The following is a 25055-nucleotide window of genomic DNA, read 5'->3' as shown; positions in this document are numbered from 1 at the left end:
TCAAAAGTTCAGCAAAGTATTAACATTATTTTGGACATAATCATTTAGAAAAGATGAATACACTTATGAGGCTAAACATTATTTTATTCTCTGCGTGTAAAGAGTGGAAGTGAGGCATGAAATAGGGCAGGGAGAAGAAGAAAAGACTCTGAAATAAAAATTTAACTGAGCATTATCTGACAGAAACCAGACTCAAGCTTCCATGCATTGAACACAATCTCCATATGACTGCGTACGGGCCGGTGCAAGCCTGCAGAAAGACACAAGATCAGAGGGAACACTGATCTCACAGCCACACACAGATTCCAGACAGTGCACTATATACATGAAGACCTTTTGTTAAAGCGGCTACTGTATGTCCAAACACCAGGGCAGAGTATAGGGCAACACTGTAGAAGGTCATGATTGAGCAGACCTATGGAAATTTGACAGAGAGAGTGCGCGATGACTCACTCGCACTGCGCAGCATCACAGAAAAGAGTCGAGCCTGGAAAAACAAGAAAAGATTCAATCTGGAGGGAGGGCGTGTGTCTTAACCAGGTCACACACACTTATTATATTATAATAAATGTCATATCACTGCCAAAGCTACATCGACTTCAAATGGCTTCTGGTTGTTTTGTATGGTCATTTGATCTTTTTGTTCTTCTATTGTTCTTCTTTTTTGGGCAACAAGATAAATAGGGGTGGGGTGCCTCAGTGGTTAAGACCAGTAAGTTATGTAGTAGTGATATAAGGTAGCAATTATAGTGCACAAAATTAGACCGTGTTTTTCTTTTATTTTTGTTCATTAAAATGGGTCAAGTGTATTTTGAACAGTGACATATTTCCAAATTTCACAAATTCAATCTGATTTTAAACATTTTGACTACACAGATAGCTTAGAATGGAAAAAAAAGCATATAAGACACTATATATTGTCCAAAATTGGTCTTAGTTAAGTATGTCATCCAAAATTGAAAAAAAGTCTTAGTTTAGTATGTCGTCCAAAAATCGACAAAAAAGTCATAGTTTAGTATGTTGTCCAAAAATTGAAAAAAGTCATAATTTAGTATGTTGTCCAAAGAATTGAAAAAAGTCATAATTTAGTATGTCGTCCAAAAATTGAAAAAAGTCAGAGTTTAGTATGTCGTCTAAATATTGACAAAAAAGTCAGTTTATTATGTCGTCCACAAATTTACAAAAAAATCTTAGTTTAGTACAGGGGTGTCAAACTCATTTTTGTTCAGGGGCCACATACAGCACAATTTGATCTCAAGGGGGCCGGACCAGTAAAAGAAGTAAAATAATAGCATAATAACCTATGAACAACAAGAACCCCTTTGTTTTTTCTCCTTTGTTTTACATTTACTGAAAGACAATTTTACAAAACATGAAATTACTTGAGAAATAGAAGTGCAATTTCAACAATATCATGCCTAAATTTACTATTTACACAGCACACTGGATCTATAAAGGCACAAACATTTAGTCACGGGTATCTGGAGCATTTGACATTACGTTTAGATTAGTGTGAAATTTTAACAAATTCATCCTGTGGGCCGATTGGACCCTCTGGCGGGCCGGTTCTGGCCCCCGGGCCGTATGTTTGACACCCCTGGTTTAGTATGTCGTCTTAAATGAGTTAGTTGGTAGAAACAAATGGCGAGTTTCTTATAGCCTCTGTATATAAATATTCAATTAAATTCAAAAAACTTTATTGATCCCCAAGGGGAAATTGTTCTAAGGGTTAAATCAGGCCAATACTTACACATACACACATAAGCAATAGTTGGCTGATGAAATAAATAATAGAATTGGCATTTTGAGCAGATATATACTCAAAGCTGTGATTTCAGTATTGTACGAGACTATACAAATACAGCAGTTTAAAAAGGGACCAGATGTTTGCACACACGCCGTCTCATCTCTTGCTCAACACCTCATAGCAAAAACACAGAGATTTAAAGAAACACCTTCAATAAAATGGGCCAGCAGTTGCATGAAAGATGTCAATTCTTAGCTTTTTTCCACTTCCACCATTAACAGTGAAGAAATGGGAAAGATGAAGTGACTGGAACTTTTTTTTTTTTTTTGACGGATCCAGCTGAAACGTGCAGGGGCTGGCGTTCTGCATGCATAGACGGTATACGGCAAGCTATAGACGAAGGAGCTGTGCATGCGTAATGCAACAAAAAAGGGAAGCAGTGTGTACGTGCCGGCACTCTCCAATGTGCTTAATCCTTAATCAGTCCTCAGAGAGGCGCCGAGCTACAGTAATGAGGTGCACCATCAACAGTTCCATTGTCCAGGGTGAGGCACACGCCTGCTGCCCACAAACCCGTGTTAAACAACAAAATAAGCGGAAATGCAAGCAGCTGCTTTCTGTTGGGGCGACTCTCTGAGGCTCTTTTGTTTCTTGAACTTAATAACAGCGGCGTAACATTTATTTAGCAGTGCAAAAACGCTCCTCACATTATTTCCAGTGGGTGAAGATGCAAGTCTGTGTTGAGATCTTTATTGCATGCCGTGATTAGCTCAACACATTCCCACAGAGAGGGCGTAACCGTGCAGAAGGGTGAGCGTAACATGCTGATCCAATTCCATTCATTTATTTTTCCTTTACCGTCACCCAGCCAATATTCCCGGACACCGTTTGTCTTGCATCACGTTTGAGCGCCCGCTTACCGTCATACAGGATCAATCGTGTTTTTAAAGGAAGATGTTGACATTGATTATCAAGGGGGTAATCTGGGGTCAGCTTCCACCGGCATGCGTTCGGTGGTTGGCAAATGTCAAAAGAAGAAATACCTCAGTCGAGCCTCGTGCACACTAAAACTGCCGCATTTGAAACCTGAGAAAGACGTCGGCAAACTAAGGGTAAAAGGTTTATTGACATAATGACGGACGGATAACAGAAGAAAAATGACATTTTCTCGCCTGCGCTGAGAAACTCGGCAACACTGAAGCCGGTCAAAAATACATTTAAAGCCTCGATAAATTGACTTAAGTTGGCGAAGTAAGTGGGATCCTACTGTTGGTCACAAAAGGTTGGCAAAGAAAAAAGAAAATCTATAAACACAAGAACTGTCCTTAAGTATGAGTGACAGTGAGGGAAAACTCAAGTGCTTTTAGCTTTCATGGACTGTGCACCTCTCCATTTATATGTCAGACTTGTTTTTTACACATAATGATATTTTCTTCTACTTTCACCATCTCGCAAACTGTGACAGTGCTGTTACATACACTGACATAAAAGGGACTTTGCGTGCGGCAGGCAACTCTGTGAGCTGCATGTTTAATATGTCGCGGATCTTTTTTTTCTCCCCTCTTTCCTTTCCCCTTTACTCAAATATCTATTTTTTTCCAGTTGCTTTCACACAAAAATAGTGACGCTAAAATAATCGAGGACAAACTTTTTACAGAAAACACTCCCTGCCCTCAGATTCTTAAGAACAAAACGAACGTAAATACTTAGCGAACTTAAGGACTAATCTTCCCTAAATCTAGATGGGATTTCAGCTTAGTGGACCATGTCTGTCCTGTTCGAGTTGGTTGCTTTGCAACCTAGATGGAATTTGAAACCGAGCTGTCAATACACTGCACGCTTGCGAGATCACATTTGTACTCGGAGTCTGTCAGCCTCAGTTCAACTTGTAAAACTCGATACCAACAGTGCCAACGCTAAAATGGAGACACAGGGTGGACACAATAGAGAGGGGGAAAAAAAAAAAAAAGAAAAAGCCACTGCCAGAACTTCTTTCTCAAACTTTGTGAAAGCTCCCGTTTAGATTGAATATAGATTTGTTGATGTGCTACCCTAAAATGCCACTTTATTAGGTACAGGGGTCTCCTACTGAAGTGAGAGGCGTGGTCTTCTGCTGCTACGGCTCATCTGATGTGAGTTCAGAGGTAAACTTCTGCACACGTTGGTTTTTTTGGGGGGTTATTTGAGTAACTGTTGCCTTCCAGACCCTTCTCTGTGAACTCTGAAAAAATTCCACCCGATCAGCAGTTTGACCGACGACCCTGCCACGTTCAGAGTCATTCAAATCAGCTTCCTTCCACATTCCTGTCCTCGGACGCCGGCAGGTTGTCGTGACCCCACGTTGATTGACTAGATGTTTGCATTCATACGCAGTTAAATAGTTGTACCTAATAACTGTATCCATTTAAACAAGCCTAAACGTACTAATGAATCATTGTCATTACTTCGGGTTTCCACAGGAGCTGCAGGACAGCATTTTTAATTTAGTGAGTGGGGGAAAGGAAAAAAGAAAGCGAGAGAGAGTTTGCAAGTTTTTGTTTTCAACATTATCGATGGCTGCAGGTGAAGCAGGGCAAGTGGGAAGTTGGTAACGGTCCCAGAGCACGTCCTCTGCATCTGTTACACCGGCTTGCCAAATCAGCATTGCGACCTAATCTTTCACTGCTGATGAAACTTCTACACAGTTATTAAAAACCCAAAGTGGGTCTGCACTTTCGGGCTTAATTCATTTCGGCGATGTGCTCTGTCTGTCAGCCGAGATTTTACAGACCAGCAGGCAAACGAAGCGAGAGGCAGAGTGTAAAGATTGGCGTAAAAAGGATGAGCAGCTGACAGAAGCGGTGACAATACATTAATTCACGATAGCAGACAGTCGGGGGGGGGTGGGTCATACACCACGGAGCAAATCTGTAAAACATATTTGAAAACCTGCAGACAGAAATGCCAACATGGCTAACTTGGCAAAGCATCTCACTGACAAAAAGAAGAAAAAAAGTCAAGTATAACATGAATTACAACAATTTCCATGCCATCAGAGGTAAGTCCAATTAAAAATGTTTTAGCTGTCAAAGGAATTGCTTCACTTCGATCACAGGAGGCAGCAAATTACTTCACGGCTTTAACGACATGACATTCAGTGGGTTTACATGACATTACCCAAAAATAATTAGTGTTTTCGTCTGACTAGAACTGAACTTTGAAAATAAAAATAAACGTGTTATGGCACTTTTCCCACGATATAGTTGGAACACTGCTCGGCTCTACTCGACTCTACTTCCCTAATGAATCACCAGGTACAGGAGCGTCTGCACCTGAACACAGGTACAAACAAAGCACCAAGTACCAGGTACTATCACTAATGGAAAAGGAAAGGGGAAAAAAAACTTGTTTTTAGTCAAGCCGAGTAGTGCGAGAACTGTATAACGGAAAATCCCCATTAATCCGACTGAATTGGTAAATCACATTTCGGAAAGTTGGATTAAACACCCAGGTAATGCAATTGGGACTTAAATTACTACTTTATATATACAGTACCCGTACCCGTAAATATCTTCAAGAAGCTCTTGAAGACACATCTCTTCCAGGAGCATCTTCTGTCCTAGCACTTACATTTGTTCTTGGAAAGAACAAATGCTAAATGTTCAAAAATGGCAAAATTCTGCAGTTTGTTTGTTTCTTGGAAGCTCGACTTGTATGGAAGCGCACGGAGTGAATTCATAAGCACTTAAAGCAGTAGTGTGTAACTTTTCAATATGATGTATGTTACATTCTCAAATGAGTTTACTCTAATTAAGCCTATAAGGTCCACACGACCTGTTTCTCATTATAGCAGTTTTCATGTCTGTGGAGACATGTGGAGCTAGTAAAGTGAGAAGGCAAAAAACTTTAAATTTAAGGGATTATACTGGTTTTCTCTTACATGAGTGAAGTGACACCAATGTTGGAAGAGACCTTTAACTAAAGCTCTACAGTCTCACCTGAGGCGTTATTTTAGCGACACTAGCCGTGTTTTGGCAACAGAAGTTTCGATATAACCTTCTAAATACCTATGTTGTTAATTTTTTGGGAAGAAATTCAAATTTATTTGCCTGCGCAAAAATTTTAACAAGCACGGTAATGAACAGAAATAACATTAGTGCATCAGAGTGAAGGATAATCATGGGTTTTACACTTAATTATGAAGTGCCAGAATTAGTGCGAGCACAATTTACTCAAACCGCCTCGTTGGCAGGCGTCCCTACTCTCTAGTTTGCATATGCATATAATAAACAAAGTTTGAGGATTCTCTATTGGTTTCGAGAAACGCAGGCCGCTGCTGTATCACATCAACATCATAATTCAGGTATCAGCTCTTTCATACGGAGGGAAAAGCTTGTTTCATTTAGATGTAAAACATGTCAGCGACATCTTAAAGCCTTTGGGTCTGGCACAATCATCCACATAACGTAAATTATGTTATATAATCGCTGTTAACCCTTAGAACATAGAGCATTTCGGCTGCTTTAATGTGTAATATGTGCAGTAATGTGCAATACATAGTGTCTTAGATCTTTTTTTTTTAACACAAACTAGGCAATCTGATGACATTTGTTTTCACCAACTATATAAAAACACCTGCGCAAAAAGTCCTCAAAATGTTTAAAAATTGGATTTAATTTGTGAAATTTGGAAATATGTCACAGTTCAAATTGCACTCGTCTCGTTTTTTAATGAACAAAAAGAAAAGAAAAAAAATGTGATTTAAGAGGATGAAAAAAACCCGTATTTTTTAAAGCCTGAAGATGGGACCTATAAACACACACACACACACCCCCAGGATGTCCATATAAGGAGTTGAGACAAAAATGAGACAAAAAAAGACTTGATAATGTCGTCCGTGCAGCTGCCTCCACAATGAGCTGATCAGAGTTTTAAATGTTTGTTAAGAGGACCGGACAATTAAGGACAAATATTCATCATCTTTGGGGGAATATATGCAGCAGTTTGTTTTCGATCGAAAGCAAAAGAGGCATGAGGAACATTGTTCTGCTTACAAATGCAATCACATGTTACTTGTTTTGTGTTCAGTTTCTCTGACGCGCAGATGTCTTGTGTCTCCTCCGGATCGTTATCTTCACGAGCCGCAAACGGAAGGGATTTGAAAGCGTGGCGTTGTAATTATGTGAAATTGCTGACAACAGATGTGGAGGCCCGCTCGCACACAGGCTGCCCGCGAAGCTGATAAATGGCTGGAGAGAGAATTTGGTGAGACGCCGCTCGTTTGACATGTCCCATCAACCACACAGGCAGCAGCTCCTTTCGCAGAATTTAGAGCTCCTCGACTCAGTATCCTGCAGGAATATCATGTGTAGAGCGGTCACATGATGTGTTGACGTAGTTTGTAGGAAACACGCCACGACATGCATTCAATAACACCATATCCATGTTCCTTTGAAAATGCAGTCGGACCACACGGTTGGTGTAAAAAGTCAAGTGAGTTTGAATTGTGACATATTTCCAAATTTCCTGAATTCAGTCCAATTTTAAACATTTTAAGTACTTTTTTGCTCAGGTGTGTTTATATAGTCTCTGAAAACAAATCGATTTTTTCATCAGATTCAAGGAAATTGCAAACTTTAAAGCGTTTACCCAAATATAAATCTATAAAATGATTATATCCATTCTGAAAAGTAAGCACTACATTTTTCTAGCCTCTGGCTCTAATGTATTGGTGTCAAATGTAAGGCCTGCAGGTCAAAACCGGCCCACCGGAGGGTCCAATATGCTCAGATCATATAATGTAAAACACTTTATTTTTCAGTTCCAGATACCTGTGACTAAATATTGTATGCATGTGTAGATCTGCTGGGATCTGTAAGTTGTAATGCACACGAGTGAATGTTAAACTTGGGCATAATATTGAAATGTTGAAATTGCACGCAATTTTGTCAAGAGACATTTGGAGTTCTTGTTGTTTAAAGGTTATGATGCTATTATTTTAGTGGTACGGCCCACTTGAGATCAAATTGCGCTGTATGTGGCCCCTGAACTACGATGAGTTTGACACTTCTGAGAATAAACACTCGGCTAACAACGACAGCTGAGCAACATCTTTGTCATACTTAATTTCCCATAACTCCTCATCTCACTACGCTGTCTGCTTAAAGGGACAGATGTGATCGTATCATCCACAGACAAGTGTATAAAAATGGATTTAAGTTATTTGGTTCTGAAAAGTGACGCCTCGGAAGTGGGATGGAAGCCTATGAATGGGGAAAATGAGCCTCTAATTCTCACTTGATTTAAGAGGCCAGTTGTAAATCCATTTTCCCGAGGACTTAATGGTCTCAACTGCAAGTTTTAGCTCTTCTTCAATAGAGCACGATGTCAGCTTCGTAAATCATCATCACTTAATAAGGAAAATGCGATGATAAAGCACAGCACATACAAGTGGGGTGTGATTGACAGCTCGTACCATCCAATCGATGCCTGAAAACTGACGAGTGCTCGTCAACCTGAGAAACTCAAGGCTTCACGGAGTTTGTTTTATTAAAACAAAAGATAACGTGTGTTTCTATATACAGTCTATCTTTCAAACTGAAGGCTGAAGGTTTGATTCCCAGCTCTCTTAGTCTACTGCCAATGTGTCCCTGACACTTCACCCCAAGTCAGTCCAAGTCAGTCCATTCACTGGCTCAGTGAATGAATGGGTGGACGTCATAACTGCCATTGGATGCCATTGTAAAGCCGCTTTAACCCTTTAACACGACATGTGGTTATTACGGTCATTTCACTCGCGCTGTTGCAGGAAGCTGGCAAATCAGCGTCTTTGTCACCAGAGAGGAGAGAGTTGGAAAAACGTCTGTACATAGTTTCCATTTTGTTTCCTGTTTTTGAGACAGTGAGACAAAAACCTTATTCAAAGTATGTTTTATACTGTTCACATTTTAAAATTTACCACGCAAAATCTGGTGTATATATATATATATATATATATATATATATATATATATATATACATACATATATACATATATATACATATATATATATATATATATACATATATACATATATATATATATATACATATACATATATATATATACTGTATATACATATATACACATATACATGTATATATATATATATATACACATGTGAATATATATATATATATATATAGGTCACTTGGAAGAAGTGGATGATCATAAAGATGTGATCATGCTGAGATTAAAGAAGAATGAACATCATATAGCATGCGTTATTCCCACGAATGGCCTCAGTTCTCTTTGGCTCCCCACACCTCGATGTTAAAGAAGCAGGCCTTGAACACATGTTTGAGGTTTCGTACGCCGCAATCACGGCACCGCTCTTATCCGTCCATTCTAATAGCGGCTCATTAAAATTGGCAGCGGAGGCTACCGTCTGTGTGATATCGAAGCTCAACAATTGAAGCAGATGCCCTGGTGATACGCAACAGATTTACAGTTAAGAAGTGCCTCACATGCACTAAAGTGGAGGACTGCTACTGGGGCGTTTCCTCCCTTTATTTTCTCCCTGCTGTATATTCCTTACTTTCCCCGACTCTTAATGAGCAAGACGGGGAAATGATTTCTCACAGCAAATAGATTTTTCTCCTCACAATAGACGACCAGCCATTGTTTCCTTCATTGGGGAGAACTCCAGACAGACACGACTGGCGAACAATGCCCGTGTTGATGAGGATTTTGGCACACGGGCGGTGGCCACTGTCAGTGACACATTTGTTGTCACACACTTGAACACTCACTCTTAAAATGATGTGGCAGCCGAGCAATTTTAGCATATTAAAGACAAAAAAAAAGGTACAAATGTATTTCCCCTTAAAGTCTCCAGAAATGGCTATGAGCCAAACACTAACCATATATAACTTCAATTTGAACTGAAGCGCTGCATTTGCGGTGCCTCCGGGCTTCATGCACCGCAGCTGCAGTCAGGGACCATTTAAGTTAAAAATTGCCTCATCACCCGTCAACATTGGCCTTCGGGGGGCTTCAGTCGGGATTTTTTTTTTGACTCGTTCTGAGTCTTTCTGTCAGAGGAGAAAATCTATAATACTCACAACATGTAAATAATTTATTTCTGGACCCCCCCCCACCACCCCCGGTTCCTTACTGCACCCTGCAATTGACACTGGGGGGAGTGGGTGGGGCTGGGTAACATCCGCTCTGTCAGTCCTGGCAGCCTTCTCTATTGGCAGGAACATTACACGCTCATCTGGCACAGCGTGACACGTGAATGCATTAAAGCTAAGGTATAAACAGGAAATGCAACACAGAATCATTGGCTCGTATGTTCATTTTTATCAAAGCAAAACTAACTTACTGTGATGCTGCTGCCGGACGACAGCTTCACTGTAACGTGTTCACAGTGTGAGGGAAACACTTGGGACAGAAGGGAATTCATTATTCGTCACTTTAACTAGTTTTAGTCGTGTTGTCACACAATTCCAATGGAAAGAAAACCAAGCGTTTGGTTATTACGGTAACTTCCCTCATGCTGTTACAGGAAGCCGGCAAATTTGCGTCTTTATCACCAGAAAGAGAGTTGTAGTTTCCATTTTGGCCTGTTTTTGAGACACTGAGACAGAAACTCAAACAAATGTTATTTCAAATATGTTTTAAACTGTTGAAATTTCCAATTTAACACACAAATCTGGTGTTTGTGTCCAACTGCAGTGGTTTTTCTCAATAAAAATGTTGTTTTTCTTCATTTTGAAGTGTTAATACACTATTTTAACATGGATATTGAGTTTTTTTCTGGAAGCACTTACTGACAGGACATTTTTTGGCTCTTTTACGGTAAAAATAAGCAAAACAAAGTCCAGGCGGACATTTTGAGGCTTAGGTGTCACAGGGTTAAGGGTTTCTGAGGCACAGTGGTGTAGGAAATCTAAATAAAATATAAATTAATAGATTCCTTAGTTATTAAAACAATGCATTTTGACACAGCCGTCAACACTGGTGCACAGGGGGAAAAAATACAAGATAGTGTAAGAAAGTAATTAGATAGTAATATGCCAGACAGCCTGTGAAGAAAATATATGGTAAAAACATAAGAAATAATGTTCATAAATAAGGGAAAATCATACTATACAAATATGCAGACAATAATTATAACATTTCCTATAATAAAGCATGATTTATTATAGTAAATTAGTACAGAAGAGCATTAGGGCCACATGTAAAAAATCTCAGAATTTTGAGCAAATTAACTCTGATTGTTACATTAGGTTGAAATTAATATAGAAGGACAAGAAAAGTTCATTTCTAACCAAAGACTGAATCCACAGTGGATAATTTAAAGCTATGAAAGCTAAAGTGTTTTGCTTCACTGTGAAAATATGCTGTCAAAGAAAAAGAAAACAAAACAAAAAACTCATGCATACCATATATTGAAAAGTAGTTTTGCAACTTCCATTGTAGAGAAAACACAAATCACAAGAATAAAGGCAGAGGAAACGTCTTTTAGGACACACACCCTTTTGAATATTAAAGCACAGTTGAGGATGGACAGTTGCACATACAGATGGGTTTACTTTCTCTCAACGGCTTTGGTCTGTATATTGTGTTGTTGTGCTATAAGGTGTGTGCAACCTAAACAGCCGCAGAAACACCGAGTCAAACCCAGATTGGTCTCAGTCGCTTTGCTGAGTCACGATAAGGCTTCAAAGGCAGAAGCTGAAGAGGAGGCTTCAAAGCTGAGGGTTTGGTCAACATGGTTGCGTTAATGTAGAAATCAAAATATTAAAAAAAGAATGAAAAACAGAGCGGTGTAAACCCATTTTCCTCGCTAAACTTCCTCTGTTGTCACAGTTGAAGCTTTACTTTGAAAGTTGCAGTGGCTCATTTCTCTACTTTTTAAAGTGCTTTTGGCAAAATATCTGCCCACAAACTCCTTTAACACTATAGTTATCTGTTGAATGGTTATAATCTACAAAAAATAAACAAGTTAAAAAAAGAATATGGAACTAAAATGAGACTTTGATGAAAAAAAAAAAACGCAGAACGTAAAAAGCCACAAGACGAGAGTGAACATTTTATGATTTGTTTTACCTTTTTTTTCGATAGTATTTTAATGACTTTAAGGCTGCAACTAATGATTATTTCTTTGATTAATTGATTAGAATGTCAGAAAATGTTGAGAAATGATTATTTGAGTTTCCCAAACCTCAACACGATGCTGTTCTTAAAATTTCCCCTTTTGTCCACAAACCAAAACCATTCAGTTTGAACTATTTCTTTTAGTTGGCGATTTTGCAGCCGTAAAACAATCTCCATCCCAAATAATTCCTGATGAGCTCCTTCAAACAGCAATGTTAAAAAAATCGACGAGTGCTATATTAAGGTGATATGGTAAAGTAAAGTAATTCTCTGCGACCACGTTTTTTTTAATTATTTTTTTTTATACATGTGGCCCTAATACTTTTCTGTAGGAGAGTTAGTTTTATTAATTATAGTCCCTTGTGCTTTTTGAGGCCATGCATTTAAAAGCACTTCCTTGTTGTCCAGGTGTTTCCTGCTATATTGGTTTTAATCTTAGATTTCATTTCCATGTGTTGCTAAATATAGACGTAAAAGAATATGAAGAGCACAGAGCGGTCTGTGAGAGGAAAAAGAGCAAAGTTGAAATCTGAGTCATCACGAGATGAGATGCTATATATAATAATAATAACAATAATCCAAAATATCCAGAGGTATCACTTCTCCACGTCATTAACCTAAACAGTTGGAGACACTGATCATTCTCATCCATGTGCCACAGGGATAAAAATAGGTTGAATAAATAAGAGCCAAAGCAAGCAAATATTGAGTGATCACAAACTTAAGTATCTGCCGATACCGATATCAGTCCGACCTTTTAAACCATGGAGCTCTTGGTAACACATTTGTGCCGAGTCATTGTAAGACATTTCAAACAAAACTCACTGTCCTTCTCCCATAGAGAACAAAGAGCACACAATATGACTCAGCTAAAACAGTTTTAGTGCATGAGCAAGTGATAAAGCAAAATGTTTTGGTTCCTTTGCTCCATTTGACAAAGAGACAAAAAGAGAACGTCGTCGTTTCATGGTCTGGCAAATACCAATCAACATTTTCTGACATAATCGAGACCAAACAGACCTCCCCCATCACTACAGGTGTGTCTCAGGGTTCAGTCCTGGGGCCCCTCCACTTTATCATCTACCTCCTTCCCCTTGGCAGTATCTTCTAAAATAAAATGCATTATTATTATTAACCACACTTGCAGACAGAGAAAGTGACATCGCCAACAAACTCCATTCAGCTGGTGTGACGTTATCATGATCCACCAATGTAGGTTGATTTAAGGCAATAGAAAACTCTAAAGGCAGTGCAGGAGGTGGTGCAGTTACTCATGAGTGAACGGTTAATCGAGGCGAGTTTTAAATTTCCACATTTCCATAATTCTGCTCACCACATTTGTAATATTTTTACGTTCTCAGCCACTTTTTATAGTGTGAAGAGCAGAAACTAATAGCACAAAATGCAAACTCCACATCAGCTGATCAGGAAGCCAACTTCCTGTAACAAAGTTTTGTAGACTGACTCAACATTAACCTCCACCAACATGACGCAAATGCCACACAGTGGAGAGAAGATCTCATCTGTGCACCACGGAAGAGAGCGCCGTCACGGCCATGTGTCGAGTTTAGACATTTATGGAAAATGTTGGTCTGCCAGTGTACAGAGAAAATGTGTCCAATCTAATCAGGGGGGAATTCATCATGCAGCAAAACAATAACCCAAAACACATTTCAAAACACAGAGACACACAGACAAAAAGGGGGGGAAAAAAAATTGGACAATCTTGGAGTGAGTAACTGGAATTGAACCCAAAAAGAGAAGCCTTGAGGAGGAAAATAAGGAAGAGACACCATGGGAATAAAGGAAATGTTACAGACGCTTCAGTATAAGGTTAGAGAAGCATCACAAATTAAGAATTCAACCGTTTGCAATGGGAGCGCTGCAGGCACCAAATATTACAAGTTAATTCATATTCCATCTAGTCTAACAATCTAAAAATGGGGCGAATACGAACCCCATTTTAAAAAAAGGTTGGGACTCTTTTACGAAACGGAATAAAAACTTCAATGTCTAATTTGGTAATCCACTTGAACCTTTATTCAACAGACAAAAGGTTACACAGGTTTAGTCTGTGTTTCTTGATGCAGTGGCAGACTGCATTAAGTGGATATTTGAAACTGCTTCCAAGCCCATGTGGCGCCGTCTATCACAATAACATCATGTTCTCTCATACACAACCACATATGCTGAAAAAAGTACTTATATATAAAATATATATAATAATAAGTATTTATATATAAATACTTATATTTATACATTGCAATATTTTCACTGTATTGGAGTCCCACCCCTATTACCACTTAAAGCACTAGAGGATATTTTGGTCCAGATCAGAACCTTCCAATTCCAATTTGAACAGATTAAATTATCCTGTAGTGTGAGGGATTAACGGACGCAACGTCCCGATTTCCAATTGTAAACATTAAACATGTCTGATATTTACGACTGAACAGCGATTGGGGGCGTGAGCAGAACCCCGCAATAACCAATGAGAGCGAGTTTACGTTGCATACCTTTGTTTAGAACTTTAACTTGGTTGATTCTGTCCCCTCAGGCATGACTTCAACCGCGTCACGTCTGTGCTTCGTCGGGATTAAAATACTGAAAATCGGTTACATCGGTTTGTTGTGTCTGTGGTCTCCAATGTTTGTTTGTTTTTAAATCAAGTCAGATTTGAAAATCCTCCAGTGTGGGACAGGCTTAACTTGATAACAGTGACAACAACATTACTTCTATAATCTTTACAGTCTTGTAGTCTGTAGTCTATTTCTCAGATAGATATTTCAGCAACACAAAACTTTGTATTTGTATCTATTAAATAAAGGGTCATTTCAAGTCATTTAACAAATGAGAGATTTTAGTTTCTAATAACGTCCCGTGTGTGTGTGTGTGTCCCAAATTTGGACAAAAGATAAACTGTCCTCATTTTTTTCAACAAATCTAGTTCCAGCACTAAAAAAAATAACTAAAAGATGAAACTCATAAGGAATGGACTTTGTCCTCCCAATTCTTTGAGGGGCCCGTACTGTACGTTGCAGAGGAATGTGAATATTTGCGGTCAGCTATGGGGAAAGAGTGGGTCGCGTGCCCACCGAGGCTCCGATGCCAAACACTCCCGAAAGGATTCATTAGACTACCTGGCCAAGGGGCAAACTGCATATGGGCCGTGCCATCTGCTTCCTCCCTTGACCGCGCGCGTTTGCCAGCGTTTATAAAGCGAGCGCGTTCTTGCCAGCGCCTCTTGCCAAACAAGCCAACAGATCATGAAGTCAAGAGACAGAAAAAAAAAAAATATTATTATTTAGCCATGCTGAAAATTCCTGAAAAGGTCTAGTGATGCAGTAAATTTTATTAATTTGAGAGTCTCATTCGGAGTTTGTTCCCTCGAACGCAGCAGATAAAAGAGCAGAGTGGAGTTCATACAGGAGGTATTATGCGAGTGGGCTGCATTTAAAATGAAATCAGGATTTGTTTTCATCTGTTTGGGGGAGGTGGGGGTGGGGGTGGTCATCGTCGAGTGCTAGCACAGGCTCAATAACAGAGTGCGCCATCTTGAATGAATCACATTTATTATCGCTGATCTACCACCAGATTCCAGCCCGTGGAATATCGCCTCCTCTCTTCCTCATAATGTCCGGCTGCCACAGAGACTCATTACCTTCAGATGGAGGCGGAGGCACCGGAGGAGCAGGTCCACGCTCTTGATATTTCAATCCGACGGCTAAGTTATCTGGAGCCGGGGCCTCCTTTGAGCTCCAAAGATCTATTCTAACCTCGATACGTTCAACAGCTGAGTTTGATTCTGTTTTAGAATCGATCACGTTCCTTATGTATAGACTCACACACCTGGAGACATGCAAGTTTCCTTTAACCTTCAAGCTACCTTTAAAAAAGGAAAAAAAACATCATTAATCTAAGGTGCAAAAAATGTACACACAAAAATGTACACTATAAACCTCTATGTCTACATATATGTGTGTATAAAGATATAATACCAGTGTTTTCAAATACAATTACTCAATTTTTAACATTACAAAATATCCCTCTCAACACCTTAAGTGTATTAAAGTGCTTTTATAGTACATTGATTAGGTAGCTTGATTACTACTTATTTTTTACCAAATTTGACGACCATTTCTAGAATAGATATTCTACATAATGTACAAATGAACGGTAAATCCACCACGGTATAACACGTTTGTGTAATAAAATTAACAATATTAAATGATGTTTCTTACCACCAATAACGTGTAAACTATTTATAGTTTTGTAAACTTTATAAAATGAACTAGTGATGTGTATCTTGTTTCAATATTTCAAGGCTGCCTTGAAAGTATTGATTGTACCAATATAAAATATACACTTACAAGCAGGAACACAGTCCTGTGCATTAATTAAAGTCAGAAGTTTGAGAAAAAAGTCAGAATTTTGAGAAAAAAGTCAGATTTTTGAGAAAATCTAATTACAGAGAAAAAAGTCAGAATTTTGAGAAAAAATCTGAATTTTGAGAAAAAAAAGTCTGATTTTTGAGAAAAAAGTCAGAATGTTGAGAAAAAAGTCAGAATTTTGAGAAAAAAAAGTCAGATTTTTGAGAAAAAAATCTGAATTTTGAGAAAAAAGTCAGAATTCTAAAGTAAAGGTCAGAATTCTGAGATTAAAGTCACATGTGATGCCCTCAGAATAATTCCTGCTATACTCTGATGCAAGGATGAGACCTTAAAGGTGAAGATTGACTTTGTTTGTTGGTGTAAAACATAAAACTTAGAACTCAATACATTACAGATCCAGCTGGGAAAAGTAGAGTCATCAAGGACCTAAAGCCGTAAACTACCATTACTGAAACTATCATTAGTTAAAAAAAAAAACAATTCTCTCTCGTGTCACTCATTTCAGAACAGTGTATTAGCATTAGAACAAAATCTATTGAAATATGAGCCATGTTACATGGGCAAAGTCAAGAATTTCTCTCAATGACAGCCCTGACAGAGCCGCTCTTTGTCTTTCACCTTTTTTTTTTTTTTTTTTTTTTTGTTCCTCTCCGTTTCTCTGCGGCCTCGCTGGTTCAGCCAAGTTCAACAGACTGGGCCTGGAAAAGCTAAAAGGCTGGCAGTGCCCCAGCTTCCTGTGAAAGGTTGACACCTCTATCTGTGAGATCTATTGACTCAGGTAGAGCTTTGGCCCCTCACACATCTGTGTCGTGACTGTCCTTTCTTTATTTGGACTGCGGCATATTTTAAAGGGCCCTTTATTCAGCTGACACAACCTAGATTAGAGGGCGAACGGGAGCTCGTCCAGACACACGTGGTGGAATTAAAGCTTGTTGAATGATGTACGACTGTATCTTATGTCACAAGTAAGCTTTGGGCAAAATAAGGTATAAAAAAAAACCCCTGTTCTGTATGTTCCGTTTAACCCTTAGTGCTCACACGGCACACATCTGTGCCGCAGGTGCACCCATGGTAATCTGTCTTGTTGTCTTCTTATGTGTTCTTGTTTAAAGTCATGATACATTTTATATCTAGTAGTCTATTATATTTATATTCAGTAGTTCTATAAAGTAGGACCACATTTAAAAAGAAAATTGAAATTAAATTAAATTCATAATTCTAAGTAAAAAAAGCAGCTCAATTAGCAGCGTTAATATTAACATCAACAACACAGGAACTCTCTATGAAGTAAAAAAAATAAGTATTACCTGGATTGGCTGAATTTTGTTTATTACCTGTCAGTTTGAGAAACATTTTGAGCTTTTGGTTGTATTTACCTTAGAGCTGCAACTAACGATTCTTTTTATAAACAATTTATCTGAGTATTTTCTCCATTAATGGAATTAACGATGTTCTAGAACGTCTTGATTTGTCCACAGTGATTGAGTTTTAATGATTTTTTTTGTGATATGGAGCAAGGAAATGAAGAAAATCTTCACATTTGAGAAGCTAAAACAATCAGAAATCGTGTTTTAATCATGAAAAAAGCGTCAAACTGATTAATCAATTATCAAAATAGCTGACAATTCTGCTCTAATCTACTTGCAATCAAACATATGTGATATTTTTAAGATGTTACTTTAGATGCTGGGAAATATAAGGCAATGATAAAGTAATCACACAGTGATTGTGGTCATAATCAGCATTTGGAAAAACTCTTCACCACTGTTTTATCTGTGGCTCAGTATAAGGACAGCGGGTCGACTCCTAACGGTAAGGTCTCCAACTCCTCTAGTCTACATGAAAGACACGCCCCTTGGCATTTAACCGCATATTTGCTCCTAACAGCTGTGCCAACCGTACGTGTAAATGAGTGCGAATGACGTGTGATAGCGACGCATATAGCGTAGATGTGGAAAAATGCAGTTGAAAGTGCTTGAACGTAAAGCGCTATAAATACAAACCGTTTCCCATCATTCTAACTGCTGTAAAACACGGGTTATATTCAGCATAAAACAGCCAGTTTCACCTGAAATGACAAATAATAACGATTATTACTACTCGTTATGACAAAATAAAACATGCTTCGGAGTTTTTTGCTTGTTTTTTTAACAAGCAACTTTGAAAACGCCGTCTCAGGTGTTTCTACATGTCAAGTGAAACCCGCGCGCGAGACGTAAAAACCAATTACTGTGTTAAACCACATCTGTCTCTGCGTTGAAGAGGGAAAAATGCATCAAGCTCGATTGATCTTGCTGCTGCGCTGCCATCTGGATCTGCTCTCTATCACCCAAATCACCCACTTTCAACTATTTCCACCGGGGCCCCGAGACCCAAATTGAATATGTCCAAACAAGATGACACAGATAATTCCCTCCATCGCTCCGACCATATGTTAACACACTTGGAGGCTGCTAAAGATTCCCTAACTTTCAACTAACTTCCAGGGGTTGGAGGGAAAAAAAAACTGTACTGTGTGACAGTAAGGGACAGATAAATATAATGGTTTGGAGCATAAATCAGACATTTGTCAAAGTTCATCACCTGCCCTGCTTTTCGTCTGAAGAGCAGCCCCAAAAAAAACCTGTTACATCTCTCTCTCTCTGTTGCCTGAGGACCTCACACAACCATCACAGTCACATTATATTTAGTATGTCTAATCAAAGGGTTTAATTACTGTGCACCTAAATGCAGCCGGGGCACTTGGCAGCGTGTTCTGAATTTCTGCAAAGGTGATAAGAGCTGGAAGGCATCACATTCTTTGCACTACTGCAGCAGCAGCAGCAGCAAAAGCAGCAGCAGCAGCAGCAGCAGCAGCAGCAGCAGCAGCAGCAGCAGCAGCAGCCGGGTGCTGAGCTGAACGACCACTTGGGACAAATGAGAAAAGTCAAATAAATAGGGCTGAAGAAAAAGAATCGATTATTAAATGAATCGTTTGAAGCTTTGGAAGGACAGAAGGAAGGACACGTTTTAAAAATGTGTCTCTGCTCTGATGTTTGAACGTAAACAAACATGGCGGACGCACCTCGGCCTCGCTGGACCAAGCCGTCCAGAAGCTGCAGCGCCACCTCCTGGTGTGGGGGGTCAGCGGCCAGCAGAGTGGAACAGGCCACGCCCACTGACAAGATGGCCGCTCTGCGACACCTGTCTGAAGACCGGCGCTCCGTCAACAGCTGGAGGAGAGAGAGGCTGGGCGAGCGACATAGAACCCAAATGATATCATCTGAGAGAGAGAGAGAGAGAGAGAGAGAGGGAGAGCGAGAGAGAGCTCACAGCGCCACCTGCTGCTTTTAAAGGGCCAGTTCATACTTTCTGTCTGCTGTATGGAATATTTACACTTTTATAAAGGAGACAACAATGAAGACAAAAAATCCTGAACACAACCAGCAGAAACAAAACCACTTAACAAAAGACCCAGTTTAAGTTTAAGTTTAAGTTTGTTTTATCTTAACATCACGTTCACGTCTTTATCTCACTGTCAGACAGACTTTTCAGTGACACAGGAGCTGCAGGTCTGCTGCTGCCTCGTGTGGTCACTTTGTGTCACTGAGGTCAATCTGAACAAAGCATTTTAAAAGCTCTAAAATAAGACATTTGAACTCAGTGACGGAGGCAGCAGAGGATCAACTTCTAAAGTCAAACCACTGATTTTCTCTGTGTGAGAGTGAGCGCTTTACAAACGTGTACAGGTCACTTATCGTTACGATACTGAAGTCCCTCAGAGATGAGGTTCTGCCTCATTAGGACCAGGTTTTGGTCTCCATGAGGACTAGTGGTCCTGACAAGGTCAATGTTTATGACACATACACACACACCTGTTGTGAGGTTGTGCTCCATGAACTCTGCAGCACTGTGGATGAGGCCTCTTCTGCACATGCTCAGTGCAGACTTCCTGCTCCGCCCACACGCCTCGTAAACGACGCTCGCTAACGCCAGACACTGGTCGGCCACGCCCATGTTCTGCTGAGCGTGCTCAGTGAGGACGTCGCCCAGCTGCTCAGAGAAGCTCAGTCTGAGACGAAGAAACAAAGACACTGAAAAATCACCAGCAGGGGGCAGCACACGCTGACAGGTCAAAGGTCAGGTTTCTTTACTTGTTCTGTGTGACGGCGTGAGTGAGGAGGCGCAAGGCGCCGTGACTCAGCGCCATGAGGACGCACTGAGAGGACAGAGAGGGGGACAGCTGGACACCAGGAGGGACAGTCACCAGCAGGGCCTGAAAGAAGAGGAGGAGGGGAGAGGCTGAGCCCGGGGGGGCCGAGCCCAGGGGGGGCGACACACCTGACATGAGACGAGAGACAAGTCAGCAAATACGATGTGATGATGTCACTCATATGCTAATGTCTGTGTGTGTGTGCCACAGGTAATATGTGTGTGTGTATGTGTGTGTCTGTGTGTGTGTGTGTGCGCTGGGTGCAGGTAAAGGGGTGTGTACGCGGTGTGCGCACGCGGTGTGTGCGTACGCGGTGTGTGTATGGTATGTGTGTGTGTACGCAGGTGTGTGCGTATGCAGCGTGACGCAGGTAAGCGCAGGTGTGGTGCGCGGCGGTGTGTGTGTGTGTGTACGCGGTGTGTCTGTGTGTGTGCGCAGGTGGGTGTGTGTGTGTGTACATGTGTAACGGTATGTTCGTGTCTGTGTGTGTGTGTACGCGGTATGTCTGTGAAGTCAGCAAATACGATGTGATGATGTCACCATATGCTAATGTCTGTAAAGCGCTGTGTGTATGTGTGTGTGTGTATGTGTGTGTCTGTGTGTGTGTGGCGCTGCGCGTACGTATGTGTGTACGTGTGTGTGTGTGCATGTGTGTGTGTGTGTAACGTAGCGTTCGTGTGTAAAGCGCAAGGCGTGTGCGTGTGTGTGCGCATGTGCGCGTGTGTGTGTGTGTGTGTGTGTTATCAGGGGCATTTTATACCAGCACACTATACTGACACGCCTTAACCTCGTCGTCTACGCTGCATAAAGACTGAAAAACAAGCGAGTACACCAAATAATGGGTGAGGGGTGATGAGCGTCATGTCTGTGCGCACGCTCGTCTCAATGTACAAATAATCATTTACTTTATGATGACGAGTTTTGAGTTTAACAACAAGCAGTCCATGTATTACCAAGAGTGACAGATGTGACAGTTTAGGCTATTTCAGTCACGTGCACATGTTACATATACATACTGTATACATATATTATATTATACATATAATTAATTTATATTGAGTTATAAATTTAAAAAAATAAAAGGGCTTTTATCTGTAATTTCAAGAGCGGATTCATTTTCAGTTTGTCAATGAACACATTTTCTCACTTGTTAGAATTCACATTTGTAAGTGAGCATGTGCGTGTTGTTGTTCAGTTGTTCAGTTTTCTGTATGTGACCTGTGTCACATGACTCATCATCCCTTATGATTTACTAATGACGCGCTGGTTACATTACATGTCATTTAGCAGACTTACATAAGTGGTTGTAGGCTATACCTGCTCATGTTGCTGTTGGTTAAGTTTAACGTGATGATTAAAACTGAGGTCTGGTGTGACATGGACTGCTTGAATAGTGAAGCGAAGCAGCTGTTAAACTCAAAAGTCGTCATCATACAGTAAATCATTATTTGCACATTGAGACGAGCGTGCGCACAGGTGTGCGCTGCATTCGCACGTGGCATGGCACGATTGACCCCTCGCTGTTTGATTTCCACAAACACTACACTACACTGTGTGTGTGTGTGTGTGTGTACGTGTGTGTGTGTGTGTGTGTGTGTGTGTACATGTGCGTGTGTGTGTGTAATGCAGGTGTGTGGCAGGTGTGTGTGTGTGTGTGTGTGTGTGTGTGTGTGTGTGTGTGTGTGTGTGTGTGTACATGTGTGTGTGTATGTGTACATGTGTCTGTGTGTGTGTGTGTGTGTACATGTGTGTGTGTGTATGTGTGTGTGCGTGTGTGTGTGTACATGTGTGTTTGTGTGTGTGTGTGTGTGTGTGTTGTCACGCTAGAAAGCAGCTCCATGGCGTCAGGTTCCTCAGAACTCCTTGGGGAGATCTGGCAGCGAGTAGCGGCCTGGCGTCTTCATACTGAGCTGAACTCAACAGAGTCCATGAACCTGAGGGGCAGAGACACAGAGACACCAGGCGAGAAGAGAGAGAGAGAGAGAGAAGAGGCGACAAAGAGACAGACAGAGACACAGAGCAGAGAGAGAGAGAGAGAGAGAGACAAAGAGACAGAGGGCAGACAGAGACAGAAGACACAGAGACAAAAGAGACAGACAGAGAAAGAGACAGAGACAGACAGAGGCAGAGACACAGAGAGAGACAGAGACCACAGAGAGACAGACACAGACAAGAGGGGCAGAGACACAGAACACAGGAGACAGACAAAGAGACAGACAGAGAGAGAGAGACAGGGAACCCAGACAGAGGGGCAGAAGCACAGAGAGAGAGAGAGAGAGAGAGAGAGAGACAGAGAGACAGAGACACAGAGAGACAGACACAGACAGAGACAGAGGTTCACATTTTAGTTTCACCTGAAAGTACATTTATTTCAAAGTTTTGAAACTTTGAAACTTTTCTTTTGGATTTTTCCTGAAGCTCACATGATAAAAAACAAGTTTAAAGAGAAGAAACTCAATAAAACACAGAAAATAATCTGACACAGATTACAGATTAAAAACAGTGGGATTAAGAACAGGAGGGACCTGATCACGTGATCGTTGACGAGCTCAGACTCGTTCACTCCGCTCGGTTCTTCGTCCTCAAACAGCTCAACGTCGTCCCCGTTTGTTTCTGCACGGAAATTTAAAACGAGTTAAAAATCATTTCAATAATATGACGTCAGGCTCCGCCTCCACCAGAGGGCGCCGTTGTCGCCTCACCTCCGCTCAGTCTCATGTCCTCCAGCATAGAGGACAGCAGGTCCTCCAGAGGGACCTGCTGCTCGTCGTCCTCCCAGTGAGACAGACGTCCACACACAGACCTGAGACGCCTCCATCTGAGACAAAAAAAACACAGCTCAGAGACGTGAGACGTCCTCAGACTTTGTCTCACATCAGTGTGGACAGACAGTTCTCACAGGATGCTCAGACGCTTGTTCTCTGTGCTCAGCTCGTCTCTGCGGAGCTCATGTGTCCTCAGCTCGGTGTCCAGCTGGTCTTTGACGTCCAGGGACACGCAACAACTCCTGGTGTCCAGCAGAGCTGTCCTCTGAGCCTGGAGACGTCTCAGCTGTCTGTCCAGAGCTTCAGGATCCTGAGACTCAGCAACGGTCAAACCTGAGGAAGGAGACAGACGTCAACCATCGGTTGATCCACCTAGACATGGACGGTTTGTGTCTCTGTGGACATTTTCAGACGCTCTGTCTTTGTGTAGCAGTTTTATTTCCTCTATGTCGTCATTTTATATTATTTTAGACCTTTGTAATGTATTTGTTGTGATTTTGAGTCTCTGTGTGTCGTGTTGTTAGCAGTTTGTTTGTTGTGTGTTTTCACTGTACTCTGACATTTCTTGTGTGTATGTTGTGTGTCCTTAAGTGGACACAGTGAACATGGACAGTGAGTCAAACATTTGTGTCTCAGTGTGTTTTATAACCAGGGATCCAGCGTCTCTGCTCTGTCCAAGACTTCCGTCTCTTCATCTCGTCTTTAAGTCGAGACGTTTCCGTCTGAAGTTCACAGATTCTGTTCAGAAACAATCACACGTTACAAACACCACGTGATCACCTGTCCCTCAGTGTCTCAACTGTCCCCAGTGTCTCACCTGTCCCTCAGTGTCTCACCTGTCTTGTCTCGCCTGTCTCTCAGTGTCTCACCTGTCCCTCAGTGTCTCATCTGTCCTCAGTGTCTCACCTGTCTCGTCTCGCCTGTCTCTCAGTGTCTCCTGTCCCTCAGTGTCTGCGCCTGTCTCTCAGTGTCTAGCCTGTCCCTCAGTGTCTCACCTGTCTCTCAGTGTCTCACCTGTCCCTCAGTGTCCTCAGTGTCTCTCAGTCTCACCTATCCCTCAGTGTCTCACCTGTCCCTCCGTGTTTCACTTGTCCATCAGTGTCTCACCTGTCCCTCATTGTCTCATCTGTCCCTCAGTGTCTCACCTGTCTCTCAGTGTCGCCTGTCCCTCAGAGTGTCTCCCCTGTCTCTCAGTGTCTGCCTGTCTCTCAGTGTCTCACCTGTCCCTCAGTGTCCACCTGTCCCTCAGTATCCCACCTGTCTCTCAGTGTCTCACCTGTCCCTCAGTGTCCTCTCAGTCTCCACCCCTGTCCCTCAGTGTCTCACTTGTCCTCAGTGTCTCACCTGTCCTTCATGTCTTCTTCTCCTGCAGGTGTAAGTGGTATGACAGCGCCCAGGAGTGCGTCAGAGTCGCTGAGTAAGCCTGGCCGTGGAGTCCTCCCTCCTCTTCAGCTCCGACCCGGCGTCGTCATATTCTGTCTTTATGATGCGACAGCAGGCATGAGCGTCGCACATCACCTGAGGAAAGCAAACAAACAAAACAAACAAACAAGTAACAGAGATAGCGTTCGCTTTCTCCTCTGGTTCAAGTGGTATCTGTTTCATGAAGAAAAGATTATGATAATGTTTTCTGTTTCACTGCTTATGATCTCTATCTATTTATTTATTTAACACTTTTCTTTCACTTGCAGAAACCTCCAGTCATTAAAGTCGTATTAGTTTTGTTTTGTTGTGTTTGTTGTTTACAACTGATGCTTCTTTAGGTTTAAATATTCCATGTTTTCTCACCTATAACCTGTCATATTCCTTATGTAAATGATCTCCAGGCTGCGAAGT

General features: G+C 41.1%; 2 protein-coding genes across 2 annotated transcripts in view; both read right to left on the bottom strand.

Annotated features, from left to right (window-relative positions):
• LOC122782119 (glypican-6-like) overlaps positions 1 to 10174 on the bottom strand; it is a 125485-nt gene extending 115311 nt beyond the window's left edge. The window contains exon 1 of the mRNA XM_044046332.1: positions 10094 to 10174. Within this exon, the coding sequence (XP_043902267.1) occupies positions 10094 to 10174 (81 nt within the window). The remainder of the gene's footprint in view (positions 1 to 10093) is intronic.
• Positions 10175 to 12329: 2155 nt separating this feature from the next.
• On the bottom strand, positions 12330 to 24076 carry LOC122782118 (clathrin heavy chain linker domain-containing protein 1-like). Its single transcript, XM_044046331.1, has 9 exons — positions 23869 to 24076; positions 23354 to 23552; positions 23157 to 23272; positions 22878 to 23067; positions 22361 to 22388; positions 20396 to 20595; positions 20117 to 20313; positions 19255 to 19524; positions 12330 to 12370 (listed from the first exon to the last, which is right to left on the bottom strand). The coding sequence occupies exons 1-9, from the start codon at positions 23912 to 23914 to the stop codon at positions 12330 to 12332; spliced, it is 1287 nt and encodes a 428-aa protein (XP_043902266.1). The 5' UTR covers positions 23915 to 24076.
• Positions 24077 to 25055: the final 979 nt, after the last annotated feature.

The sequence above is a fragment of the Solea senegalensis genome, linkage group LG15 (genome assembly GCF_019176455.1).
Source record: "Solea senegalensis isolate Sse05_10M linkage group LG15, IFAPA_SoseM_1, whole genome shotgun sequence".
NCBI lineage: Eukaryota > Metazoa > Chordata > Actinopteri > Pleuronectiformes > Soleidae > Solea > Solea senegalensis.
Note: the sequence above shows the minus strand (reverse complement) of the source record. Positions and strands in the feature narration are given on the sequence as shown.